The sequence below is a fragment of the Monodelphis domestica genome, chromosome 3 (assembly GCF_027887165.1).
Source record: "Monodelphis domestica isolate mMonDom1 chromosome 3, mMonDom1.pri, whole genome shotgun sequence".
Lineage (NCBI taxonomy): Eukaryota > Metazoa > Chordata > Mammalia > Didelphimorphia > Didelphidae > Monodelphis > Monodelphis domestica.
This window is the reverse complement of record NC_077229.1, coordinates 60,977,791-60,999,663: the sequence shown is the minus strand read 5'-3', so window position 1 is coordinate 60,999,663 and position 21,873 is coordinate 60,977,791. Positions and strand designations below refer to the sequence as shown.

General features: G+C 44.7%; 1 protein-coding gene across 2 annotated transcripts; it reads right to left on the bottom strand.

The window, feature by feature from the left end:
- Positions 1-2,000: 2,000 nt before the first annotated feature.
- Positions 2,001-21,090, bottom strand: LOC130458234 (zinc finger protein 420-like). Of its 2 annotated transcripts, XM_056821974.1 has the most exons (6): positions 20,918-21,090; positions 17,142-17,265; positions 15,813-15,882; positions 9,123-9,249; positions 7,591-7,686; positions 2,001-5,110 (listed from the first exon to the last, which is right to left on the bottom strand). In XM_056821974.1, exons 4-6 carry the CDS (start codon positions 9,154-9,156, stop codon positions 3,090-3,092), a joined length of 2,151 nt encoding a protein of 716 aa, XP_056677952.1. In that variant the 5' UTR covers positions 9,157-9,249; positions 15,813-15,882; positions 17,142-17,265; positions 20,918-21,090; the 3' UTR covers positions 2,001-3,089. The 2 variants fall into 2 exon arrangements, with proteins under 2 accessions (XP_056677952.1, XP_056677951.1); XM_056821973.1 differs by lacking the exon at positions 15,813-15,882.
- Between the last annotated feature and the right edge of the window lie 783 nt (positions 21,091-21,873).

The following is a 21,873-nucleotide window of genomic DNA, read 5'->3' as shown; positions in this document are numbered from 1 at the left end:
GCCCTCCTGGCTGAGGACTACTATAGGTATTTTCTCTAACCTCTCTCACATTTCTCTACTTTAATGTAAATAAACTTCTGACTTGAGATATAATAATTTCAGTGACCATGTAATTTCATATAATTTAAGTCCAACCACTCAATTCAGTCTTTACACCCTCCCTGAGAAAGCAAGCAATCTGAGCAAGACTTAACGTGAGGAATCATATGAAATATTTTCCCTCATTAGTCATTTTGTGGAAGAAATCTCAAACCAAAGAAAATGAAAGTAAGGGAAAAAAAGGGACACATGTTTTGGCCTGAATTCAGAGTCCTCATCAGTTCTTTTTCTAGAAGCAGATGGTTTTTTTTTTCTCATCACCAGTCCTTTGGGATTGTCTTATAACACTGAATTGCTAAGAACAACTGAGGTCTTCATAGCTTCTGGCCACACAGTGTTTCTGTTATCCAAAAAAATGGAGAGAGAGAGGGAGGGAGGGAGGGAGGGAGGGAGGGAGAGAGAGAGAGAGAGAGAGAGAGAGAGAGAGAGAGAGAGAGAGAGAGAGAGAGAGAGAGAGAGAGAGAGAGAGAGAGAGAGAGAAGCTCTGGCTTCCTCTGAGCCACTTAGAAATTTTAAGGCACCAGTCAGGGGAAAGGAGTCTCAAGACCATGGACCTTTCTCAGAGGTTCACACCTCCAGAAAGGGCAACAAAAGAAGTCAGCCTTTACACTCACCATGGTTACCATCTAAAAGAAAAGCAGTCTGAGGTCTCCTGCATGAGCTCTTCCAGGGGTCCAGTTTCATAGCCAAGTGTCTTCACTCCAAGTCTGAGTGTCTGTCTTCCAGTTCAACTCTGAATGACTGATCAATCCTGTGTCTGTTTCAACTATTTAAAGACCTTTTTCTCGTGTCACCACCCCTAAATTTTATATTTACCAATCACACCAGATGCTCCTCTCCAGGACTGCCCACTCTTTCACACGTGGGTCACAGACCTTGGGTGTTCATACCTTTTGTGGTTAGTTCACACCTTTTGGTAGTTAGGTCATACCTTTTTGTGGTTAAAATGGGTAAATCCACTTTAAATATTGGGTTTACACTTTGGGTATTAAAATCTAAAAAGAGACAGGGGATTATAATTTAATCTTCCACAATCAAGGAAGAGCTAATTACCTTCATTGTTACAATCAGGGGAAAGCTAAATCCAGTCTTCACATTACCTAGAGAGATCTCACCAACTGACAGAACCTTTTCCTGTGTTCTTTCTTCCAAGTTCTGATCTCATGCACTGATCTCCACCTTGCTTGTACCCTAAGACATTTATGAAATATCTTATTTTAATCAATATCCCAATTTTCTTATTACAATAATATGGTCAGACTAAAATAAGTATGGTCTTGTTTGTAGAACAAGACAAGTCATATGGGGGTGGAGGTCAACTCTAGTTTTCACATAACAGTTAACCAAAACTGCTGACTCCTATTATTCCACCATAATCATCAGTTAAGTCACCAAGACCCTGACTTCTACTGCAGTTACCACCCATAATGATCTTTTTTACACTTACCAGACTAATCAGCACTTGTGTCATTAAAAAGATGTCCATGTGAAAGCTATTCATCTATTCTATTTTAATTAAGACTATTTTCTGTGACTGAGTAATCAGATTTCTTGGCATAAAAAAAAAAACAAAACAACTATCTCCTAAGGCTTGCTGTTTCTCCTCTTGATTTTGAACAGGGTCCAACTTTATTAAGAGTCTGGCGTTCTCATAAAAAATCTATTTAGCTTGGAGTTCTGTATTGGTGTGATAAATTTTTGCCACATATGTAGCACAGTCGTTAATGCAAAGAAGGCTCAAGATTTGATATGTAAGTTATAGGCATAGAACTAGTGTAATAAGTGTAATTGTATCAGTTATGTTACATAGTCTGAGAGCAATCAGTCCAGAGTGTCAAGCTGATAGATACATGGTGATTTTCTATATAATTATCATAATACATCCAACAGAACAGAATTCATTGCAATGTCAATGATTTTATTTAATATTTTAACTCTATAATATAATATCATTGGTTATCTTTTAAATTTTGCTTGATACAAATTTTTTGGGGAAATGTAAATGATGGTAATTACAAATAATTTCTATAGAGCAAAGACATTATTTCCTTCCTAAATTCACTACTCTTTAGATCCAGATGCCATGAAATGATGAATTAAGGCATTTGTGAATACAGTCAAAATTGAGGCAAAGCAAATTAAAACTACTTTCCACTTTTAATACTGGTTGTGTTAGTTTTGCTTGTACAGTTTTGAATTTAACAAAAGAAAAACTAAGTATTTTACACCTCATAATGTTTTCTATTTCTTATTTGGTCATAAATCCTCCCCTTATCAATAAATTGATCTGAAAGGTAAATTATTCTATGCTCCCTTAATTGTCTTATGGGATCCCACTTTAGGTCTAAAACATATTTCCATTTGGGCCTAATTTTAGATATTGACATAGTAAAATGAATTGTCTGATTTTGAGCAAGGGGAGAGCTCAGTGTGAATGTCTGTTGTTCCTGTGATGTATGGTATATAAGGGGAAATTATGAGACTCACCCTAAATTAATTTTATTTCATCAAAGGTGGGGGGGGGATGGAAAAATAGGAAAGAAACATACTTTCATCACTGCTCCACTTAGCTTGCTATTCAGTGGGCAGCATTAGGGTGCCCTAGCCATGCTTACAGGGAAGTCCAGTGAGTAACAAAACTGAGAAAAGAGCTTGGATATCTGCTCTTGCCTTAGTTTATCAAACCTTTTCTCCTCCTACTCATACAAATCTCATATTAGGATCCAACTATGGCTTTCTATTTTGCTTAGACCACCCAGGTGGGGCAGTTCAGGGGACATCACCCTGCCCCCATTGTGATCTTTCGACTCTATTGCTTCCTTTTTTCCTTCTGCCATTCTATCCTCAATGGTTCCCATCACACAATCCTCCCCTCTAAGTTAAGTTCAGAATCACACTAGGTATGTTGCCCCAGGATGATGGGTAAATTTCCTTCGCACAATAGCAAGACTAGAACTGCATGTGAACATTTTTCCTCATAGCTTGTATTCTTAAGGTTTCTCCCCAGTGTGGATTTTCTGATGAACAGCAAGATGGGAGCTCTGACTGAATGTCTTTCCACAAAGCTTGCATTCATAAGGTTTCTCCCCAGTGTGAATTCTCTGATGTACAGCAACATAGGAGTTATCTGTGAATGTCTTTCCACACTGATTGCATTCATAACGTTTCTCCCCAGTGTGGATTCTCTGATGTACAGCAAGATGGGAGCTCTGACTGAATGTCTTTCCACACTGCTTACATTCATAAGGTTTCTCTCCAGTGTGGATTCTCTGATGTGCGGCAAGAGTGGAGCTTTGACTGAATGTCTTTCCACATTGCTTGCATTCATAAGGTTTCTCCTGAGTGTGGATTCTCTGATGTGCAGCAAGATAGGAGCTCCGACTGAATGTCTTTCCACACTGCTTGCATACATAAGGTTTCTTCCCAGTGTGGATTCTCTGATGTCCAGCAAGATCGGAGCTCTGACGGAATGTCTTTCCACATTGCTTGCATTCATAAGGTTTCTCTCCAGTATGGATTCTCTGATGTGCAACAACAGTGTAGCTTCGACTGAATGTCTTTCCACACTGCTTGCATTCATAAGGTTTCTCCCCAGTGTGGATTCTCTGATGTACCGCAAGACTGAAGTTCATTGTGAATATCTTTCCACATTGTTTGCATTCATAAGGTTTCTTCCCAGTGTGGATTCTCTGATGTACAGCAAGATTGGAACTCTGATAGAATGTCTTTCCACATAGCTTGCATTCATAAGGTTTCTCTGCAGTATGGATTCTCTGATGTAGAAAAACATTGAAGTTATCTGTGAATGTCTTTCCACATTGTTTGTATTCATAAGGTTTCTCCCCAGTGTGGATTCTCCGATGTACAGAAAGAGAGGAGTTATCTATAAATGTCTTTCCACAATGATTGCATTCATAATGTCTTTCACCAGTGTGGATTCTTTGATGTATAGCAAGACGGGACTTCATTGTGAATGTCTTTCCACATTGCTTGCATTCATAAGGTCTCTCATGAGTGTGGATTCTCTGATGTCTAGTAAGATCAGAGCTACGACGGAATGTCTTTCCACATTGCTTGCATTTATAAGGTTTCTCCCCAGTGTGGATCCTCTGATGTACAGCAAGATCGGAGCTCTGACGAAATGTCTTTCCACAGTGATTGCATTCATAAGGTCTCTCACCAGTGTGGATTCTTTGATGCACAGAAAGAGAGGAGTTATCTATAAATGTCTTTCCACAATGATTGCATTCATAAGGTTTCACCCCAGTGTGGATTCTTTGATGTATATCAAGATGGGACTTTATTGTGAATGTCTTTCCACATTGCTTGCATTCATAAGGTCTCTCATGAGTGTGGATTCTCTGATGTCTAGCAAGATCAGAGCTACGACGGAATGTCTTTCCACATTGCTTGCATTCATAAGGTTTCTCCCCAGTGTGGATCCTCTGATGTACAGCAAGATCGGAGTTCTGACGAAATGTCTTTCCACATTGATTGCATTCATAAGGTCTCTCACCAGTGTGGATTCTTTGATGTACAGCAAGATGCGACTTCATTGTGAATGTCTTTCCACATTGCTTGCATTCATAAGGTTTCTCCCCAGTGTGGATTCTCTGATGTACAGCAAGATGGGAGCTCTGACTGAATGTCTTTCCACACTGCTTGCATACATAAGGTTTATTTCCAGTGTGGATTCCCTGATGTCTAGCAAGATTGGAGCTATGACGGAATGTCTTTTCACATTCCTTACATTCATAAGGTTTCTCCCCTGTGTGCATTCTCAGATGTCCAGCAAGACTGACGCTGTGAATAAAAGTCTTTCTGCACTGATTACTTTCACTAGATTTTTCTTCAGTGTGATGTTCAATATGAGATGAATTTTGAGGTGCAACACCAAATTCTCTGAAAGCAAAGTTATCGGGATGATCACTCATGAATCTTTGTAGGTCCATTTCTTTCACAGAAGGGCTCATCTCTGTTGGATTCACCTTCATTTCAGGTCTGATATCTCCTAAAAGAAACAAACAGTAAAACATACTTATAGAGCAACATATTCACATATATAACTATATCTTCTGTCCTGAACTCTCAGAACATAAACTGCTTCATATTCTATTTCCTCAGGTAAGAAGAAAAGTCTTCCAACTAAAATGGCAAAGATTCATCCTTTGAAAATGCCATTACGTCAAAGCTAAAGAACAATTTAAATAACAAAGAGCTTCCCATGTGATCTCATTGGCTCTTCATAACAAATCTGGGATTCTGGACAGGCTAGCTTTATTATATTCCTGACTGAGACTATGACCTCAGAAAGGCTAGATGAGTGACAACCTGAAATCCTAGCAGCTGAGACCAAATCTTGTGGTTGGGCATGCTGTGTCCATAGTACTAGACAATTCACTTTGAATTTTTTTGCTTTCATTTTCATTGTCTATACATTCGATCCTCTCTTCCTTTGTATGACACCACTGGGTGCATATAGACAAAATATTCGTATTATTTCATCATCTAACTTCTCTGTAAGCATTATGTAATTCCCTCTGTGATTGTTTTCAACCTCATTTTTTATCCTAGTATCTGAGATCAGATAAAGAAATTTAGCACTCTTTTTTGCATTTATCCATAAAAGATTTTGTTCTGTTTCCTGATCCTGAAGAGCAACCATTACTTTTCTTTAAATGCCTCTTTTCACTAAAATAAAATCCTTCTACTAAATACAATTTAAACAAAGACATGGTATTTCCCATGTTCATAACAAAATGGGTAAGAAAGCTCATAAAATTCTCTTCCTATTTCCCACCTCATGTAGATACTCGAATTTTCATGATATTCTTCTTAAAAACCCAATACAGGTGGTGGTGCATTCTCATTGTACCTCAGAAACTTGCTAGGACTTAATCGCTTCCTCCCCATGAGATACCATCCCAAACCTGTCCGTGGGTTCTGGGCTAAACTGTTAGAGATGGCCATTTGCAGTGAATTGGGCCACTGCCTTTCTCTTGTTTTCTCTGCTATACTTTTCCCCCAGAATCCTCAGTCTGGCTCTCCTGAAGTCTCATTTCAGGAGACCTCCCCCCATTAGACTTCTCTAGAGCTCCTTCTCTTCACAGCCTTCCCTCTCTTTATTGGCTGCCATTGAGCTGGGATCTAGAGGGTTTCTACAGAACTACTGGCATGCTTCTATCTGCTCCAGCAGAGGGTGAACTTCAGTAAAGCAGGGGATATCCACTGGAGTCTTTTATGTCCCCTATAACTTAGCCCAGGCACAGAGCAATCACTCATACATGTTTCTGCTATGAAACTCTTGGTTCACTTTGTCTATTCTGAGTTGATACAATTAAAAAGGGAATCCTTTATTTTCTTTACCTAGTTGGAGTTAAAACTTTGGTTAACACTAACTTAAGTACCTCATTAAATTGTGAAGACAGGATTAGCTCTCCTTTGTCTACCTTTTGATTGAATCAACACAAGCTTGAACTAGGGGGAGGAGCTGAAAACCACTTAGTGAATACATAGCCTACTTAGTGTTAGATGAGAAGCCAGGAAGATACTTGGAGAGCTCCACCATTTTTTCTAACTCAAACAGCCAGAAACTTTTGAATTCTTTCAAGAGTTCCACACTCAGAAACTGTGAACCCTTTCAATGAGTATTTATCTCTCCAGAAGGTGCAAACTGGTTCCCACAAACACTGCCCCCTGGTCACTGCATTGGCCCCTGTGAAGAGGGGAAGAGATAAGGAGTCCCCATAAAATCAAGCCCTGAATTCAATCTGAGGAGATGGCCTTGGAGAAGACAGTCTGCCTTCTGGAGATAGTCTTCTGACTGGGGAGAGTCTCCAAGGAAGCTTTGCTGGAGACTGCAGCTTGGATTATGGGTTTGGAGCTCTGCTTCAACTTAGATTCTGACACCTGAACTACCTGGTTGAGTGAGTGAAAAGAGCTGACTCATTTCCTAGTTTCCTAAGAAACTAGCTTCCATCTTGGAGGAGGTCTAGTAGTTACTCACTATTGGACCTCCTGGCTGAGGACAAGTATAGGTATTTTCTCTATCCTCTCTCACATTTCTCTACTTTATTGTTTCCCCTCTGTTTTAGTAAATAAACTTCTGACTTGAGATATAATAATTTCGGCAGCCCTGTTATTTCAAGAAATTTAAGTCCAACCACTAAATTTTACCTTAACACTGGATACTAAAGAGCTCAGAAGGGATAAGCTCAGCCCTTCTGGCACCTGCAAGACACTTCTAGGCCCTTCAGTTCCTAACACTGACTTCTTGGAGAGTTACAGACTGATCCCCCAAAGGGAGCTGATAGGAAATGGGAGTGCCAACAGTTACATCTTGCAGATGGGGAAACTGAAGCCCCTGATAAAACCTCTGAAAAAGAATTCCAAGTCAGGTCCTCCTGCCCCTAAATCTAGCCTAGGTTCAATAGAACACACAGAAGCCTCTGGTCACCCTGGCACTCTTACTCCTCTTTTCCCCTCCCTCACCTGGGCAGCAGCTCCTCAGGCCTTCTTTCTCCAGCAACCATGGGGCTTCTCTTTGCTCCAAATAAGAGATCACATCTTCTGGGGGACCTGGAAGCCCTGGGTAAGAGAAGATCAGTCAGAGAGGAAGATGGACAAAAGCTCATCACTAAGTTCTCTTGAGGGAAAGATTGGGGAGTCCAGTGATGCCACTCAGACACTCTGTCCATGGGGTTCTCACAGGAGTCTGCCCTCACCACTCAGTATCTGTAAGAGCCTAGGGTAGGCTGTGCCTGTTACCCTGCTGGGGGACCTCAAATGAGCAACATCATCCTTTTCCTATCCTGTTCTAGTCCATTCTGGCAGAAACTTCTAAATTCCCAAACGAGTTTCAAGGGTCAGTGTTCTGGGTCAGTCTGAAGACCTAGACACAGGGACCTCAAGGGAATGGCTTTTCTCCCATCATTCTACCTACTCCTCCCTCCCTGATCTCTGAGCCTCGTGAATTCTGCTCCCAGGGAGTCTCTGCCTCCTCTCCTGGGGAACTCAAAAATCCTCCTTGGACCCAATGCTGCCTCTCAACCAGTTCACTCATCTTGACAATCACGGCCTGAGGGAGGCTTAAGGGACCTCCTAGAGGACAGTCTCCCCAGCATTTAGGGTAGCAAGAAGAGAGGAATAATTGGGGACCAATCTGGAGCCAGAACGTTAGGTTCTGGGGTATTTTCTCCAGATGAGGCTGGACTCAGTCCATAGTTTTCCATTATCTGGAAATGAGAGGCAGCTAGAAGGGGAGGGGGCAGGGGCCTGGAATTAGAGGCAGGAATTCCTCAGTTACATTTTGCCACAGCTCCTATATGGGTGCCTCAGAACAAGTCACTTAATCAATTCTATTTCTTCTTCTGTAAAATGGAGAAAACTGTGTCACTGAATTAGGAAGATGAAGGTGAGAAGTGCCATAATATTAAAGAGAAAACCCTCAACAGAACCCCAGGCCAAGAGTAGCCGTTATAAATGCCTCGTTCCTTCCCTCCCTTCCTCACTGGCTCTGCTGGAGGCTTAGGGCAATAGGAAGGAAGATTAAGGACAAACCATCTCTCCTGGGGACACCAAGCAGCTGTGAGCTACGAGTTTAAGACAGCTTTTAAGAGTTTAAGGTCAATGAGAAAAAGATCCCCAGTAGTGTATCCAAGCAAGAGAGGAAGAGGGTAGGAGGAAAACCCTTCTGAAGTTTTCCCAGATGGGTTTAGGAGACACAATATCATGTCAGGAAGAGGTGAGATAGAATTAGTTCTGAGATTACTTCCATGTCTGAGATTCTCCAACATGCATTGATCTCAGACTTCAGGAGCACCAAAGGGACCCCCAAGGACCCATGACATAATGCAAAATCATTTTACAGTAGAAGCAGGTAGCAGGAGGGCCCTGCCTCTGGGACTCAGAATGCCAGCCCTCGTCCCTTCATCAGGATTGAAAACTGCTCCTAAAATTGCCTGCTGCTGAGGGGAATATTCCCTTGGATGGCAGACTAGGGCAACAGGGAGAGGGCTCCTTACCCACAGAGAGCAGGTTCTGGGCATTCTCCAGCATCACCTCCTTGTACAGCTCCTTCTGGGGAGGTGATAAGAGGCGCCACTCCTCTCTGGTGAAGTCCACAGCCACATCCTTGAATGTCACCGCCTCCTAGAGCACCACAAGTCAGAGGACAGAGGGCTGAAAGCCACATCAGAATGAACAGCCCATCTCTAGTCAGTTACAGGAGGAAACTGACAGAGAAGGGAGGGGCCCAAAGTTCCTGCCCTTTGTCAATGTCAGAGCCAGCACTTGAAGCTGAGTCTTAAAGACTCTTAAAAAGAGTCCAATGGAAGTGTGAACAAGTAGCTCTGTGATGCTCCAGAAGGACTCCAAGGAGTTTCTATTGTGTGAAGGGAAATATCTAAGGAACTTCTATTTCAGCTTTGATCCCAAGGGCCCCAGAGGTGGGATGTAGGTGTCACAGTCTCGTGTCTGTTGCCCTGTTGCTGTATCCCAGTGCAGGCAGTATCAGTTTGAGTCATCAATGTGCCAGAGCAGGAGGCAGCTGGGGAATGTAAAAGGCAGGTGAGGGGGGGCTTTTGTACCTCCCCCCAAGAACTAACTGGCTCTCTGAGCTTTCCTGATCTCTTAATCTCTTGCATACCCAGTCTGAGAAAGCTGAATTGAGAATGAGATCTAGAAAGGCTGAGACCGCTCTCTCTCTCTTTCTGCCTCTCTCAAACTTTCTCGCTTTACTAATAAATGCTCATTAATGTAGTAATACATCCAGAGATCAATTTTTTACTTATAACACTATGGAAGGCATGTGAGGGGACAGAATTTGTTCCAAAGAGCACGGAACTCAGTATGTAGCCCAGGTTGATCTAAGCTGGGAGAAGGCTGAGCTGATCTTGTATCATTTACTTACTGATCCTATTGACCAGTAACTGCTTTTGTCTGGTAACTGCCTGAGTCATGGTAATCTGTCTCCTGACTCAGCTCAACATTCAGCCAGGCTATAAGAGAAGAAGTGCAAAATCCAGCTCTTGGGCACTTCATCACTCTTCTAGTCTGATTTCAAGGCATTTGCTGACCTTGGAAGATTCAGGTGAGCCCCAGGGAGTCAGGTCTAGGCTTTCTACACCCCTGACCCATCTCAGAGATGTCCAGGTTGCCACCCAAATCAGGGACCTGACCTTGCACTGGACTCACACAAGAATCACTTCTTAGTCTAAGGAGAAAAGGAGGTCTGGAGCATTGTTGGTCCCTAATTATTGATTATTTCAGTCAGTCACAGTGTCCCTGATTATCCCAGCTCTATAACCAATGATGATTCTCCATCCTATGATAGACATCACTTATCCTATCTGTTTTTTGTTTTGTGTTCCCCAAATCTATCAAAGAGATCTATCCTTCTGCTTAGAGTTTGGATCATCTGAGGCAAGCCTCTGACCTCTATTATTGACAGGCAGCATTCCCCTGCCTGTCTTCCTCCAAGAGTTGCCTCAGTTTACCCTTTGGTTACATTTCACTCCCAAAACCTACAAATGTGAGCTTCACAATGTTGGACAGAGCAGTAGATGTTCACTAATGAAGAGGAGTCTGCAGTATTTATAGGAAGAGACCCTGAAGGGAAGAGATCATTTGTTTCTTGAATACCCCTAAGCAGCATAAATGCAGGAGGAGCGAATAACTAAAGACAATAGTAACAGCTGAAGAACATCAGAGGGAGTAGAAAGAGGCTTCATTTAAAAACTACAGACAAGGTGAAAGGGAGGAAGGAGGAAACCCAGGGGGCTAAAGCTGACGACAGAGGGGATCATGGGAAAAATCTTGTGGTGTACCATCTGCTTCAGGAGGATGCTTCTTGTTTTGGACTGAAGGACCACAGCGGAGAAGAGGAGCTATATACAGAGAAGACAAGGACACACTTGGGGTTTCTCAAGGACCAGAAACTTTCATTTCCATTCCGTCTACATTCAGCACTTATTCTGTACTTCTGGGGATTCCTCAAGAGGAAAAAGACAATCCTTGCCTTCCAGACACATGGACACAAAGCAAGTTCTGTCTAGGAGAAATAGGGAAGAATTGAAAGAATAAAGTCACTTTGAGTAACAGGGAGGAGGAGGGAAGGTTTCTGGTAGAAAGTTTTCATTTGGGAATTATAGGAAGTTTAAAGGGCTCAGTGATCTGAAATGTAGAGGGAAAATAGTCTAGACATGAGGTAAAGATTTGAAAATGCCTGGAACTAGACAGTCGGATCACACGGTGAACAGAGTGACAGGTCAGGAAGACCTGGGTTCAAATGTAACCTCAGTCACTTCCCAGATGTGTGAACCTGGCTAAGTTACTTAACTCTGAATGCCTAGTCTACATCACTTATCTGTCTTAGAACTGATCCTGAGACAGAAGGTAAAGGTTATATAAAAACAAAAACCTTTTCCATTTTGGGGCAGTTGGTGACTTTGTGAATAGAGGACTAGAACTAGAGACAGAAGGTCATGGTTTCAAATCAGATCTCTTACACTTCCTACGTAAGTGACCCTGGGCAAGCCACTTACCCCCAGTTACTTACCTCTGTAAGGGGTAAATTTAGGGTTGAGGCTGAATATAAAAATTATTGGTCACCAAGGATTTAATTTCTTAAATCCCAAATGAAACACTCAAGTCAGAATGGAACTTTATGGTGATTTAATTACAATAGGAGGAAGAAATTAAGAAGAGAGAGAGAGGGGGGAAAGAGTTTAATTAAACTGTTCCAAATCAGGCTGAGCCAGGCAGGAGTTCAAGGCCTTGGCCAAGGGTGGCCTTTCCCTGTGAGCAAAGGGAAAAAGGAGTCAGTTTTATCACTCACCACGCTGTCTGAGGGAGCTCCTCCAGGCTCGAGTTCCTAAGCGTGGGGATTTTGAATGGGCTAATCAGCCATGGGCACGTGGTTTTTATTTTGTATCCTTGATTTCTAATAATTCTTACTAAACCTCATAAAATATATTTTTATTATTAGAGATATAATTTAATTTTTATACCTCTTACCCATCTTCTGCCTCACAACAGATACTTACCATCAATTCTAAGGCAGAAAGTAAAGAATTTTTAAAAAAATGTGCAGCTGAAGGAATGTAGGAGTCCAGGTTCCCTAGATCCAATAGAGACTGGGGAGTAATGAATAAGAATATGGGAAAGAGAGCTTTGAACACTGAACATGATGTTTTGTATTTGATCCTGGAGGGAATAGGGAGCGAATGGAGTTTATGGAGTAGGGGAGTGACATGATCAGAACTGAGTTATAGGAAAATCACTTTGGTTCAAGAATGGAGAAGGCCTTGGAGTGGGAAGAGCCTTGTGGAAGACAGGCCCAGCAGCAGGTTGTCTTAATAGTACTGGAAGGAGGTGATGTGGGCCTCCACAAGGATGATAGCAGTGACACAGGACAGGAGAGGTGTATTGGAGAGATGCTACAAAGGTGAAACTGATAGGTCCTGGGACAAAATTGGATATGGATAAGGGACAGTGAGGAGTCAAGGGAGTCTCCTTGGTTTTCATCCCGAGGAACGAGAAGGATACAGCTATAGAAAAGGTGGGAGTTCTACCTAGGTGAGAGAGAACAATGTGTTTGGGATACACTGAGCTCAAGATGTCTACTGGTCACCTAGTGTGAAATCACAGTAAGGAAATTTGAGATAAAAGACTGGAGGTCAGCACAGAGAATGCAGAGAGATGGTGCTTGCATCCCTTGGTAGATGATGAGATCACTAAGTAAAGAATTTCATAGAGAGAAGAGTAGAGGGCCAAAGACAGGGATGGAGGAACTCCCTCACCTTAACCCTACTGTTACAAGATCTAGAAGAGGATCCAGCAGAGAAAACAGAGAATCACAGGACAGAGAGGTAGGAGCTAAACCAGGAGAGAGCCGTGTCCTAAAACCCTAGAGAGAAGAGAATCCCAAAGAGGAGAGAGTGGGCCAAAAGCATCAAAAGCTACAGACAGGACTGAGGGAAAGATGACTTAAGAGATGGTCTCTATCATCTAAGAAAGAGAAGAACATACAGGTGAGGACATACAGAGGAGAAGGTGAAGCCTGAGAAGATGGAGAATTGATGGAGGCCCAACCTTGAAGTAGAAGAGGGTTTCACTCATAAAAATTCTTATGGGTAAAGGGAGATGAGGACTCACACTGAGGCCAGAGAGACTTGGTGCCTATAGTCTACTTGTCTTGAGATGGGGAGGCTGCAACTTGTAGTGGAGGTAAGGAAGTCCAGTGTGGCACTTGGAAGATGGGATAGCTTTGACCCAGGGACCATTTCCAGGCAAATGTAGAAGAAAATAAAGTGGTTAATTGTGACAAGTGAAAGATGAAATGTCTGAGGAATCAAAGCTCTGCTTTTCTGAGCATATCAATTTATTAAAGCAATGTATGCCAACTACTTAAACAATATGGACCAGGCCCTTTTATGGGCTTAGACCTGGACATTGAAATCAGGGGGGGAAAGAGACTTATCTACTTTAAAAGAGATTAATTAAATAAGACCAATGAATGCAAAGGAAACAATCTAATGTTGGGTCATCTTTCTTTCTTTTTTTTTTAAACCCATACCTTCTGTCTTGGAGCCAATACTGTGTATTGGCTCCAAGGCAGAAGAGTGGCATGGGCTAGGCAATGGGGGTCAAGTGACTTGACCAGGGTCACATAGCTGGGAAGTGTCTGAGGCCAGATTTGAATCTAGGACCTCCCATCTCTAGGCCTGGCTCTCAACCACTGAGCTACCCAGCTGCCCCCTCATCTTGCTTTCTAATTGGAGAAAAGATTAGGGGCGTACCAAGTCAGGATGGGGAAGAGGGACAAACTAATTTCCTTGAAAAGGGGTAGCAAGGGAAGTTTGCAAGGCTGGATGACAGCCTTCAAACAAAGATTCTATAGAGCTGGCTGGGTCAGAATTCTAAGACAGTTGGGCAACTGGCAACTGTCTCTCTCAAGCTGGGTGGCAGACAGAAAGGCTGTGTGTCAAAGTGCCTCCCTGAAGTAACTAACTTTGGAGCTGCCAAGGACTTGGATTATCTTTTACAAAGGTTGAGTGAGTATTCCCTTATATACTGCTGGACCCTGTGAATGGGAGTGAACCTCTTCCTTTCCTGGACCTTATGAGGGCTCTATGTTTTGATTCTGCAGTTTGATCCAACCAAGGACTCTGGAGTTGTGAGAATCTGGCCCTGTAGACTAACCCCTTTTATCTTTTATTAGTTTAGTTAGTTAAGATAAGGTTATTTAGAAAGGCTAAGGATAAATCTGGGTGGGTTAGAAATAAGTCACTCCCTGATTCCCTTCCCAATCCCATGTCCCTTTAGATAATAAATCTGTTTTATATAATTGGTTGGTGTGATCCCATCTGTTAACTTTCCCTTCCCTAAAACCTCCCTATAAGAGGTCACATTCTTTCCCAATATCTGTAAGCAATCAAAGAACAAAGAAACAATAACTGCTTGATCAATATAGACCCAGTTTGTAGATAAGACCCACTGAATGCTTGAGACATACAAATAGGAGAAAATTCCTTCCATCAGTCTCAGAATCTGACTGTGTTTCTGGTTAAGCTAAGCTCTGGCCTTAGGTGAGGGTCTCTAAATAGCAGGTACAGGTGGTCTAGTTTCCCAGTCAGGAAGAGGTTCAAATAATTTAACATGGCTTTCTCCCAATTCTCCCCATTGAATAAACTTTCCTCTCCAGACAAAATTTGGACAAGGCACACAACTGAACAGAAGGGAACTGAGCCAGCTCCAGCACTGAGTCACAAGATGGAGAGTGTTTCCATAATTCACCCCTTGGTGCCCCAAACCCCTCCCTTCCATCCCAAGAGAGAATCATCTCAGTAGATGGCACAAGGTTGGCTTGTCCCAGCTTCTTCTCACACACTATACAGAAAATGCTGAGACCATGCTTTATAGGAATATTGAAAACAGAGATTTTCTGGAAACAGCAGCCATGTCAGCCTTGGTATGTCTCCTCACGGGAGGGGGGGGGGAACTCCACACTTTAGTTCACATAAATTTTTCTAGTGAAACCTCACAGAAGTAGCTTCAGATTGAACAGAATTCTTAAGAATATCAAATCCAAAAATATAATCCAGGAAAAAAAATGTAATTTTGCCCCTGAGGAAGAGGGTATGTGACAGGGTTAGATAAAATAATAACAAAATTCATTTCCCAAAAAATTTCAGAAAAACAAAAGTTCAACTATATCACAGAAAATAATGAAAATAAGCCAGGATAACTGGGGAACAGCACTACCAGAGGTCAGACAAGATCACAAGTCAGCAGTTATACTAAACCTGGGGTTTTGGCAAAATAATAAGGAGGTAAAGCAATGGAAGAGATGAAAGAAAACACCTCCTGTCAAGTGACAAACAAGCAATTTGGGAAAAAATTCCTTATTTGGCAAAAACTGCTAAGAAAACTGGAATGCAGTCTGGAAGGAAATGAGGCTCAGAGCATGAACCTACACCATACTCTACTAGACATAATTTAAGGAAAAGTGAGCTTAATATTTACAATCACACTATAAGAAAGTAGAAGAGAAACAGCTATAGGGAGATGTATGTAGAATAATATTTTATTTTCTCCCCAAATTACAGGTAAAAACAATTTCTATCATTCATTTTTTTAAATTGAGTTCCAAATTCTCTCCTTCCCTCCCTTCCCCCTCTACAAGAGAGTAAGCAATCTGATCTAGACTTTACCTGAGCAATCACGTAAAGTATTTTTCCTCAGTCATTTTGTAGAAGAAATTTCAAACCAAAGAAAATGAAACTAAGGAAAAAAGAGACACATGTTTTGGCCTGAATTCAGAGTTCTCATCAGTTCTTTCTCTGGAAGCAGATGGTTTTTCTCATCATGAGTCCTTTGGGATTGTCTTATAACAATGAATTGATGAGAACAGCTAAGTCCTTCACAGGTTCTGACCATACAATGTTGCTGTTATCCTATAAAATATTTTCCTGCTTCTCCTCATACTTTACATCAGTTCATGGAAGTCTTCCCAGGTTTCTCTAAAATGATTCTGCCTGGTATTACTCATAGCCAATTAGGTTACATTATAATCATATATCACAACTTGTTTGGTCATTACCCAATTAATGAATGTCCCTTCATTTCCAATTCTCTGCTACCATAAAAAAGATTTGCTATATAAATATTTTTGTATAAATAGGTTCTTTCCCCTCTTGGGTATCTCTCTGGGATACATGCCTAGATCAAAGGGTATGCACAGTTTGAAAGCCTTTTGGGCAAAGTTACAACGGCCCCCAAATGGTCAATTAATGGATGACAACTACACTACCAGTGGATCTCCCCAGAACCCTTAGAGCCTTCCCTCCCACAATGCCTCCCTCTGCTGTGCCCACACAGAGCTGGTTTGGACACAGTTGCTGAGGGGTCTCCTCAGTCAGACGGGGTGGGGGTGGGGGCAGAGAGTGGGGTGCCCTGCAGAGTGGCCAATGGCTTCTCCCTTCCTTTGTGCTGAGCACTGCCTGGCAAACACCAGGGTGTTCCTCCAGACTGGCTGAGGAAGGAGCCAGAGGGACCTGGGAAGACTTGAGGACTTGAAGAAGAAGCCAGTGAGCAACACCAGGGGACAATGTCTTCCTTAAAGATGGCACAGAGCAGGGGACACCCTCAGGCTCTGCTCCAGACTAAACTCAAGAGTGAACAGGTGAAAAAAAGCAGAGGAAGAAGGTGTGAGTGTCCCTAGGAAGAAGAGAGAGCAAAGACACGATCCCTAGACAGGGAAGGAGTCAATGGTCATTCTCAAGGCTCAATGCCCAGGGAGAAATCCAACATGGGAGGCAGCACCTGGTGGGACTTCCTGGGGTCTGAGTTGCCCAAGCACCAAGGAATCACTCCCAAAGCCAAGAAGGGAGCTGGGAAGTGCTATTCTTCCTCCTTTAGATATGGGTACAGAAATGGCCCAGCAGGAAGAAGGGAGCAGCCTCACAGCCCATCTTGTGTCAGAGCCAGAGGAGAGCTTCACTGGCTGATGGGGCTCCCATCTGGGGCTAGAATCCACTTACCGGGGCTGGGAGTGTGTTCCTCTCAAAGGCCATCCCTGGGACTCTAGGTTCCCTGTAGAGGCAGTAAAGTAGTCCCAGGGAGTCCATCTGGTGAAGCCACTCTTATCTTTTCCTGGCCTTGTCTCTGTAAGGGTTAAATTAGAAGTTTTGACAAAATAATAGAGTAGATTTTAATAATTTAAGTTTTAATGAGAATATAGTAGGGTTGTAAATTAATATTATCCCTTTAAGCTAAAGGAAGGAAAACTTCAAGCAGCTTTTAACAATTAACAATTTAATTTCATTAAAATAGAGATAGTAAAAGAATATGGTAAAATGAATATAGTAAAGAAGAGAAATATAGGAAAGAAAGAAATATAGGAAAAAGATAGCAGAGAAAGAAAATTTCCCAATGTCTATACTAGTGATCCTATAACTACCTATATTACTAACCAAACCTGCCTATATCTACCTGTAACTGCCTATAACTACTGCTAATAAAATCCACCCCACAAAGTTTCAACCCAATCCAGACCAAATCAATCAGTGTTTAATCCAATCCCAATTAGGTCTTTCAACCAACGACAAAGAAGATGAGCCATCTTCCAAAATGTTGAAAAAAGGAAAAAACCTAACAGCCCAAACCCAAAAGCCCTCTAAAGACTAAAGGGAAAAAGCCCTCTTAGTAAGCTCAGGCCCATCTTTATATTCCAGCAACTAACCACCAGCCACCAACCCAACACAAAGCAGCAAAAGCCTGGCAACTACCAGTCCTGTCAGTAACTGACAGATTGACCAACTTATGCTGGCCCCCTTTTATAACCTTTTTCTACCTGATTTCCTGTCTCTATGGTTTCTACTTCTTGTCTATGGTTTCCACTCCTATAACTGTGAGCTGGTTAATCCCTACACATTTCTATGGTAAGGGAAACTCCAGTTTCCCTGTTAAATTGAAAAAGGAATAAAGAATTCCTTTTGACATCTCGCCTCTTAGGGTCCTGCCCCACTCCCACACTTTCTGGCCCCCTGAATGGAACTCCAGCCAAAGCTCTTCCCAATAGGCCTCCCTTGGCCCAGGGAATGTCTGACTTCTCTGCCCATCTCAGCCCCAGGAGCTGGCCTGGAGCATCCCTCTCCTCTTTCCCCCAGTATAGAAAAGCCCACCTTTTTCTCTCACTTTGGCTTTCTCACTGGGCCAATTGCTCTTGGTTGGACCTGAGAAGAAAGCTGCCCTAATCTCCCTTCCAACTTGGGATGGGGCTCAGCCTCATCCCAGGCCTGGGCCTCTGCACCCTGAGCTGGAGAGGGAGAAGGGACCCAGAGGGGCAGAGGTTTTCCCTTCTCTTCCCAGGCCTGAGGCTACCTCACAGGGATCTGGATGTCCACAGGGATCTACACAAGGTGAGGGGGCCATAGGAGTCACCAAGGGCCAGGCCTGCCCTCAGGTGAGAGCCTGATACCAGCAGAGGGGGGTGGGGGGCAGCTTGGGAAGAGAAGAGGGTCTGAAGTGGTAGATGAGCCTCCTCTCTCTGTCCCTCCTCTTCTGGCCCCTCCCATTCTCCCAGAATCCCAGGAGGGACTAGGAAGGCACAGGGTCCAACAGAGCTCCTGGCAAGGAGGGCAGGGACCCTGGAGAGACTTACATGTTCCCAGGGAGGGGGTGGGGAGGGCAACTGGGATCCTCTAGCATAGTTGAGGCTGGGAATCCCTAACGGGAACTAGAGCCAGGGAGACCAAGGCCTGGGCCCTGATGAAGACCAGCCCAAGGCCAGGGGTCCAAAGAAGTGAACCAGTAAAGGGCTTTGGCTCCTGGGGGGTCCAGAGACAGGAAGACAGAACTTGGGCATCCTAACAGAGGGATGGGTCTGAGGGAAGCACAGAGGGATCTCTAAGCTAGGGGTTAGGACACCAGGGCCAGCAATCCCTGGGCCCCTGGAATGGCCCGTCTCTATCCCCAGGCTACCTCTAGACTCCACCTTAGGTCTGGGATTCCCCTGGGCCACTACCCACCAGGTAGGGCAGGTGAGAGCCCCCCTCCCCCAAACCTTAACCCAGACTGCCTAGAAACAGCCTAAGGGAGGTGGGGGCAGCAAAGAGCTCCTGGAGGAGAGCAGGGCCCCCATGGAGGCGGTTTGAGGGGCCTTAGGGGATGTGAGGCCCACAACACAGGGCTATTTGGTGGTTCTAAGGAGATTTTGGCAGGTAAAAGGTGGTCAGTGAGGGTGGTGGGGGAAGGCAAGGAGAAAGAAGGGGAAGAGAAGAAGGGCAAGGAGGAGCGGGAGAGGGATGGGGAGAACCAGGAACAGGGCCAAGAAAGCAAGGTGGGTCAAATCTGACAAGAAACTGGCCCAAAGTCAAGTCCCTGCTCTCAGAGGGAGGGGCTGCAAGAGGACCACCTGGGAGCTTTCCCATCCTAGAAGTCCTCAAGTGCCTGCTGGAGGCCCCCTAGAGCTGGGGAGGGGGGAGGTCATGGAGTCCCTATCAGTGCTCAAGGAGAACATAGACAGCTTGCAGGGGGAGATCCTCCAATCAGGAAGCCCTTCCAGGGAGCCAGGACAGACTCAGGGTTCAAAAACGAAAGGAGCTGCCAATAGCACAGGAAGGGTCTGAGGGCAGATTGGAACCCAGGCCCTCCTCACAGCAGGCCTGGCACTCTCCCCTGTGCTTCCCAGCTGCCTAAGTGGGGGTCCCTTTGCCTGCGGAAAGTCCTCCTTGTGGTGAAGGCCTTTTGCCTCCCCTCAGTCCTGCATCCCTGACTGCAGGGCATTTCTGGTGCCTGCTGGCCTCCTGGGCTCTCTTCTCCCTTCCTGCCAGCCTCCATTCAGCCCCTGAGGTGATGCTTCTCTGGCCCAGCTTCCCCTCCCCTCCATGAAATGCTCTTCAAAACTCCCAGCCCTAATGACCCCATCCCCTTCCTCCCTGCCACACCCTCAGCCCAGGAACACACTAGCCTCTTGGGGGGTCCATTAACAGCACCTCCAAATCTTGGCCAGGAGTACCTTCCCTGGTTGTCTTCGATGGGCAGCTGACAGGCTCTCCTTCCCCAGCTCGAACCACTGCTCTCCCCAGCTCGAACCACTGCTCTCCCCAGCTTCCCTACAGTCCAAATGCCAATCTCGCCTCTTCCAGGAAGACCTCCTGGATTCCTCCTCACTCTCAGCCTTCTCTGTGGTCATTATTGCCTTGTTTAGTCTAAAAAGGGAGTGTCTGGGGTGACTGAAGCTAAGGCTGCCCAAGGGAAGGGGGTAGGGGGAAAGGGGAGGAAGAGTTTGAGGCTGGGAGGCAGGACTCCTGGGTCCTTATGGGTGCAGTAAAACTGCATCCAGTACTAGGCCCTCCAACCCTGACACGTCCTCCAGGCCCGACATTTAAGGAGGAAAGAAGATCCCGAAAAGGAAGCCGGAAGCCACAGCCGATTCCTGTCAGACACCGGAGCATCCCCGTAGGTATACAGTAACTTGCAGGAAATTCGCACCCCGGCGTTTTCTAGCTAGCTCAGGTCGCCAAGTCCATTCCGGATCCAGCTAGCCCCGCCCAGCTTCAGATTCCCAAGACCGGGGGGGGGGGGGGTAGGGGGGGGGAGAAGGGGAGGAGTTTCCTGGCACGGCGGGGATGCAAAATTGGGCTAAAGGAGGCACAGGTAGGAGGTGGTCGGCCCCAAAGGGTCTCGTAAGAGGGAGAATTCGAACTAAGTAATGCTCTCAGCCTCTCGCCCTCCCCACTTCCTCAGCAGGAGCCAGGCTCCTCTACCTCTGGCCCCTCCCCACTCCAGCTGTCCGCCACCAGTTCATAATTACCGAGGCTTTAGGTCTTGGGCGCCAGAAGTTCCCGGGCCTGCTAAGGAGCCAAGGCGGGAAAAAATTTGGAAGTCCAGGAGGAGTTGGGACAAGGTACAATCTTAACTTCCGGTTTCCCGGAGGCCTCTGCCCTGCCTGTTCCGGGGCTAGATTACGTCGCCCTGCCCCTTCGGGCTGGCCCTCCCTTCTCTCCTCCCCCCTCTCCCCTCCTCCAGAGCCTCCCTTTTGAGCCTTCAGGGGTGGGCCAGCCCCGCCCTTTCCCCTCCCCTGTGGGTCAGAGGGAATGTGGTGCCGGTGCCCGCCCAGCTCAGTTTAAGGTGCTCCTGTCTCCTGGCTTTCGGGAAGAAAGAAAAGGGTTCTGGGGCATCAGGAGTCCCGAGTTCCAAGCTCTTTCTGGTCCAAAGACAGTGCGGGGGGCACCAGGGATAGTCTCTTCTCCCCCCCTTTCTGAAAAAGAAATGTGGGCATGGCCAAGCTCCCCCTGCCTGCAGAGCTCGGCTGAGACTGAGACCTCCTGGGGATCTGCAGGAGGATACAAAAAAAGAGCCACAGGCAAAAGAAAATAGAAAGCCCCCCCACCCCACTCTTGACTCGCCCTCTCTAGCCACGCCCCTCTATGCACAGGTGTTTCTGGCCACGCCCCTGTTTCTGTGCTGTCTGTATCCCCTCCATCTTGGTGAACCCTCTCTATTCTTGGGCAAGTCCATTAACCCGCATTGCCTATTCCTTACCAATCTTTTTCCTGGAACCAATATATAGCATTGATTCTAAGACAGGAGGTGAGTGTTTAAAGAACAAAACAAAAGAACTCGCAAGTAGAGGAATAAATGGGCCATTCTTTAGAATAATATGTAGTATCTATTTAAAACTATTGGCGAGTATCACCTGCAATGAGGACAACTTAGAAGCCTTTTTCACTATTAATATTGTACTGGAAATGTAGCTTCAGCAATAAA